This window comes from Oryza brachyantha, chromosome 2 (assembly GCF_000231095.2).
Source record: "Oryza brachyantha chromosome 2, ObraRS2, whole genome shotgun sequence".
NCBI classification, from domain to species: domain Eukaryota; kingdom Viridiplantae; phylum Streptophyta; class Magnoliopsida; order Poales; family Poaceae; genus Oryza; species Oryza brachyantha.
The window spans coordinates 11,222,243-11,228,549 of record NC_023164.2 but is presented as its reverse complement, the minus strand read 5'-3'; the positions used below and the strand labels follow the sequence as shown (position 1 = coordinate 11,228,549).

Genomic DNA, 6,307 nt, shown 5'->3' with positions numbered 1-6,307 from the left:
CTCGTCGATTTGGACGACTGCTTGCCTAGGCACCGCCGACATAAACTTCTCTGCGAGACCGGCTTGCGCTCGAGAGGTAACCCGATAGGAGCACGCTGCCTAGGAGCGGTTGGTGGTGTTGCGAGCCATGGGAGACGAGCGGGAAAGGTGGTGATGAGCATGTGTAGAGGGAGGAAGCTGGGAGACAAGAGCATGCACAAGAGGCAAATAGCGAGAAAGGGAGGACGAGATTGCCAAGTTCCCCTCTTATAATCGCTAGTTGTGCTTCTGCGCACGTTCGCCTTACTCATCCCCTCGAACCACGCTCCCACTACCCGGGATGTCTTTCGAACTCCTCGCCCCCACTAAGCCATGTGCCACGCGTAGAGTGGACGGAGTCCCCCACCCCATGTACAGCACGCCTGGTGGACTCACGCACGCATCTTCCGTCGTATTTGAGCCCCTTCATTTCCCGTGAAAGATGCGGTCTAGAGTGGCAGGCGTGCATAGGCGGTCAGGCGGACAGTCACGGCCCCTCATTTCCCGCTTGCCATTACGCGCAGGGGGGTTGGGGGGCGGTAGATGTGCGCAGGAGAGCGCACAGGCGGTTGCGGCCCCTCATTTCCCGTGTGCCGTTATGTGTGGACAGATTGAGGGAATCGCCCTAATTAATTCACGGAGGCCCAAACGCTTCACGATTGGGCAAATATTGGGAAAACGCTTCACGATTCAGTGGCACCACCTGTGGGCTCCACCGGCCGCACAATGTAGGGCCCCAGTCTCATGTAGCTCTTGGCATCCACGTGGGCCCATTATTAGAAAGGGGAGGCGTTCAACGACGTCTGACTCCGGGCCCCACCAAACACCAGGGGCTACTGTTGGAGATATGGGCTCAGGCGTATCCCCGAGTAGTTGGCGCGAGGCAATTGTGGGCCCAGGAACTCCCAAGCCCAAGAGGCAAAGAGGGTCAGGCCCCAGAAAGCTCGCGCCCCCAGGTCAGGCCCGAAAGGGTGCCGGCCGAACGGAGGGGTCAGGGTGCTCCCAACGCCCTTGGTGAAAGGCTCGGGCATCACGGAACCCATTATGAGGCGGACCTAGCCTTGGCACCCAACCACTACATTTAATGCGATGGGAGAGGGCCTGGAGCGTGCTCCGACTGCATGATGGGCGAGGGCATGCGACCCCTGTTCACTCCTCGCAGAAAAAGAGGTGAAAAGGGGACAGGTGTCCCTGACAGGGCAATGCCCCTACCACCACATGATAGTCTGATCCTACTCCAGAGAAGAGAAGACGACTGCCCCGCTTGGACCACTGGGTCCAAGTGGTCGCCGGTCCCAAGGTCTAGACACTGACCGATGGGACCGGGTAAAGAGGACACGCCCGCCCATTACACCTACCCACTGACGGATGAGACCGGATGAGAGCAGTTTGACGCCAGCAAACCTCTACAGCGTCAACAAGGCATGATGATGGGCTGCAAGCCGTAGCATAATGATAGGCTATGTCTTGGTAGTTGGTAAGACCATGGCGTTTGTGGTGTCCCCTTACTACTATAAAAGAAGGCCTTGCCCATCCATTAGGGGGATGGACCGGAAGAAGACATAGCATAACTTTCCCTCAGAAGCTCGTACGCATTTACCCACATAGTGCTCAAGCAACAAGAGCAAGGCGTTACGTCTCCCGGTGGTCCGAACCTGTATAATTCCTCTTGCATGCATTCTTGTTCACAGGGCTTTCTTCGACTCAACATTGCACCCCTGGGCCGAACTCACAAAGAGAGTCCACTGGACTCCCGCTCAAGGAGATCAGTCTCCGACATACGCACTCAAATAAAAACTTCAATCGTTTTTCAAGCTTATATATATTTAGACAAAATCATCGAGGGCATTGAAGTCATTTTTCATAAACTTAACAGTGAAATAAAAGAAAATCTAACGCCAGGGGTATGGAAGGGATCAAGTTATAATTTGAGGTGTATAGAAAGGAACATGTAAATTTCATGGGTATAGAAGAGATTGAGTGTTTTTGCAGGTGTATACGGGGAATTTACACAACCAACAAAATCTCTCGACCCCACCTTAATCTAAGTCAACGCAGTTCCTGAGAGTTAGTTCGAGATCATTGGAGTTTGCACAATCCAATACTATCCGATGCTATAGTGTCGCTTAATATTACATAATCTAGAAACTGGCGTATAAAGTTGAGAAATTATCTATCACATAAAGGACATGTTGGGGGAGCTTCTTTCAGTTACAGCTTTTTTTAGAAGCTGCTTCTGCCAGAAGCTGCCCCAAACGACCCATAGCTTCTGAGAATCTATAGTTACATATTCTGAAAAATGAACTAAAAATCCAGAATCTGAAGAAACTGGGTTTAGAAGCTTTTTCAGATTCTCAGAAGCTGACTCAAACGGGCCCAAAGTAAACCATCCTCGAACCTTGTCAACCAGTAAAAAATGTGTCTCGAAAATAGAGGGGGTGAAAAAAATAAAAAGAATGTCTGTCTCTCAAAAAATGAGTAAAAATTGAGTGAAAGAATTGACTGCTCTGCTACGGAGGCTGCGATTCTGCGAAGATGGGATGGATAGTCTGGTCATTTCTTTTATTATTTAATCCATACTGGCACCAGCGTCCTTTCCCTGACATTAGGAAAAAAAAACTGCAGCTCTGAAGCGCGAGATGAAAAAAAAGTTGTGGTTTGTACAAAAGGCTGCAATTTTACTGCTTAATATTGTGCAAGTTCAGTGAGTTATATTTCTATATAAGAGACTCGAGGAGTCCGTCGTGGCTAGTCTGTCGATTGTGTCTGCGCAAGTGCAAATGGCCGCGGCGCGGCTGATGGACAGCGAGGTCGTCAGCCTCGCCAAGGTCTCAGCGGCGGTGTGGGCGGCCTCGTTCTACGCCCGCCTCGCCGCGGCGAACCTGCGCCCCGGCGCCCCCCGCCTCGCCGCGCTTCTTCCCGTTGTTGCGCTCTTCTGCGGGATCCCCTTCTCCTTCTCCACCACCACTTTCCGCGGCAGCTCCGCCTTCTTGCTCAGCTGGCTCGGCGTCTTCAAGCTTCTCCTGCTCGCCGCCGGCCGAGGGCCCCTCGACCCCTCCTATCCCCTCCACCAGTTCGTCTTCTCCGCTTCCCTCCCCGTCAAGCTCCGGCAGTTCACCTCCGCCAAGTCCAAATATGTAGATGCAGCTGCGGACGACAAAAGCGCCGCTGGCAAGATCCTCGTGTCCGGCGCCGTCATCCCCGTCATCATCTACCTGTACCAGTTCAAGAACGCCATGAGCAGGTACCAGCTCCTCATCCTGTACGCCGGGCACATCTACTTCTCCCTGCAGCTCCTCCTGGCCGCCGTCCACGCGGTGATCCACGGCGTGCTCGGGATGGAGATGGAGCCGCAGGTGGACCGGCCGTACCTGGCGTCGTCGCTGCAGGACTTCTGGGGAAGGCGGTGGAACCTCATGGTGCCCGCCATCCTCCGGCCGTCGGTCTACCGTCCGGTCAGAGCTCGCCTCGGCGTCGCGGCAGGCGTCCTCGCGGCGTTCCTCGTCTCCGGGCTCATGCACGAGGTGATGTTCTTCTACATCATGTGGCGCCCCCCGAGCGGTGAGGTGACCGCGTTCTTCCTCCTGCACGGCGTGTGCACGGCCGCGGAGGCGTGGTGGGCGGGGCACGCGGGGTGGTGGCGCCCGCCGCGCGCAGCCGCCGTGCCGCTGACTCTGGCGTTCGTGGCCGGGACGGGGTTCTGGCTCTTCTTCCCGGCAATGATCAAAGGGGGCCTGGACGAGATGGTGCTGCGCGAGTGCCAGGGCATGGTGGCTGTCATGGAGCAGTCCGGCCGCTGGCTCGCCGGCGCGACCAATGTCACCTTTGCGACACGGTGAGCAGATGGAAAAGTCAGTCACGAAACGATCGATTGGACGTGAGCCACACTATTGCGGTCTAACGAAAGCTACCCCCCTCGGGATGGAGATCTTTTTATCTTGTCGTTTGTGATTCACATAATATCCCCATGGGCATTTAAATAGAGTGGTAATTTAATTCAGATCTCCGACTGTTCACGTGGCCAACTTAGAAAGCACTCGGTATTTGCCTGATTGCCTCGTCTGGCCGTGATGCCAGCGATGCTACTACCACCCCGTTTTGATCGATTGTGCTTAAGTTGATGAGATATATGTGCCATGTTTCGGATGGAAAATTTCTTTATCATCTATTTTCTAATGTTTTTCAGCAATTTGGAAATGTGAACAAAAAATGGCCAGGACACTGAAACGTACTTGATATAGAAACGTAGAATTTTATATGTGGTTTGTTGCTAGGAACGTAGTCGGTACGAACAAGAACAAATACGCTAAATATTTATTGTTACAAGGAAATATGTTATTTCAAAATCAACGGAGAGAAATAAATATTAGTTCATTTATCTATCACCGGTGGACAGTGGTACGTTGTCCGTTCGAATTACCCTCGCGCCCGGCTCAGCCTCTTTTGTTATTTGCAATCCAGAAATTCTCCAACGATTACCACACTTGCGCTGGGGCGTGCACCAAGAGCAGTTACCAGAGCCCAATTAGGAGTATATCTTATCATGTTCAATCTGATTTAGTGCTTTCCTGCAGCAACGACGGCCAGCTTATCTCCTCCTTGATCTGATATAAAGCGTACAAACCCGAACAACTCCGTTCCAAAGCAATTCCACCAAACATACGTGCAAAAATGACCAAAATAATCTCTATTGAAATAATGCACCTACATTTATACTTAGATTTATTACAACTAATCCTGGTAATGCTCCATCGCCCAGCCGACCCAAACCCAATTTTAGGACACTGAGATTAGGGGTTTACTCGTGTACTCTACGTATTTGTATAGTAAGAGGGTTCCAAGAAGTAAAAGAAAAAAAAAAGATAGCAACCTCTATCATCTAACTATTATATGATAAAGCTTCTGTATCATAAAACTAGTTATATGACAAAGCTTGTATGACCCAGTTTACATAACCAGTCAAGCATAGTTGGTTTATATTTGGTAGATGCTTAGTCATACTATCTTTAGATATTTATCTCAGTGTGGATCCTACCGTATGGGTGCCCCTTGAAGACCATGGTCTCATACATCACATATTATACTCATTGCACATCTTTTCTAGGGTTTTAGACAATAAACAAGGAATAGGGTATTATCTCATTCTTAAGAACCTGAACCTAATCCATGTTCCTAGCATATCATTGTACTTTCGGTCTCATATGCCATTTTAACACCCTGAGTTTTTCCTATATCAAAAAATCAAAATTCTATAATTGAAATAAAAGAAATGGTGTTTGCTTAGTCAAGAGTTAATTAACTAAAGTAAAAATTTTAATTAATTTGACCCAAAGGCCGCAACTGCACGTTTTCGTATTCATCGTGTCAACCTCGATCAACTATACGTAGAATTGAAATTTCAGAAAAGGCTTAAAAATTCACTAAATAAAAGTCATCCAAAGTTTAAGAAAAAGTTGGCAACCCATTCAATCGTTTTTCCTTTTTACCATAGGTCATCGTTTCATGGGCCGAAAGCCACCGTGTTTGTTGGCGTCGAGCTTGGCCAAGGCCGATCGGCTCGCCTCCCCTGCCCCCTGTTCAGCGTCCCCTTGGCCTCTCCCTAGCCTGGCCGAACAACCCCTCTCGTCTTCCCATACAAATCTCTAATTCGTATAGGACTCTATCCGATCTATTCCTTTTATCCGCCCTCTCGTCTTCCCATACAAATCTCTAATTCGTATAGGACTCTATCCAATCTATTCATTTTATCCCTATTCTTTTCCTTTTGTTTAGGGATTGGATTCCTGGTTGGTTAGCAATCTATGTGTAATCTAATCACTATAAATAGAAGTCCCCCTCCCAACCTTTTTACACCCAACCACCTCTTTCCTTTGCCCTGGCAGGCGCCTCTTGTGAACCCCCGTTTCGCGTTCGCCGAAGACAGCCGAACTGCCGCTCGAGCCGCTGCTAGCGCTGCGGGCCACCGCCTCCTCCGGTCGTGTGCCACTGCCGCTACCCACCCAAGCCGCCGCCTGCCCTGCTGCCCCAAGTCGCGTAGTGTTGCTACTGCTGCTGCTGTTCTCGTGGATCGTCATTGCGCGTAGCCACATTTTGCATAGAACGTGGTCGCCCTAATCCAATCCGATCTATTACATTGTTTTGCCACTGATGTTCGCGTGAGTCATTTAATGGATCGTCAATCTATAGTGTGAATTCTCCGTTTCGTACACCTAATGTTAAAGCTTTTTAGGAGTTGTTAATTTATTGTTTTTAGAGAGTCTTTAAATTCTATTTAATGGGTCGCTAATTC

At 49.9% G+C, this 6,307-nt stretch overlaps 1 protein-coding gene across 1 annotated transcript; it reads left to right on the top strand.

The window, feature by feature from the left end:
- Positions 1-2,770: 2,770 nt before the first annotated feature.
- LOC102719744 (probable long-chain-alcohol O-fatty-acyltransferase 5) lies at positions 2,771-4,213 on the top strand. The gene has a single exon (XM_006648542.3). It carries the CDS (start codon positions 2,799-2,801, stop codon positions 3,855-3,857), a length of 1,059 nt encoding a protein of 352 aa, XP_006648605.2. The 5' UTR covers positions 2,771-2,798; the 3' UTR covers positions 3,858-4,213.
- The last annotated feature ends 2,094 nt before the right edge of the window (positions 4,214-6,307 follow it).

What these genes read in the sequence shown, in the direction of transcription:
- LOC102719744 (XM_006648542.3), top strand. Translation starts at nt 2,799, where the DNA reads ATGGCCGCGGCGCGGCTGATGGACAGCGAGGTCGTCAGCCTCGCCAAG.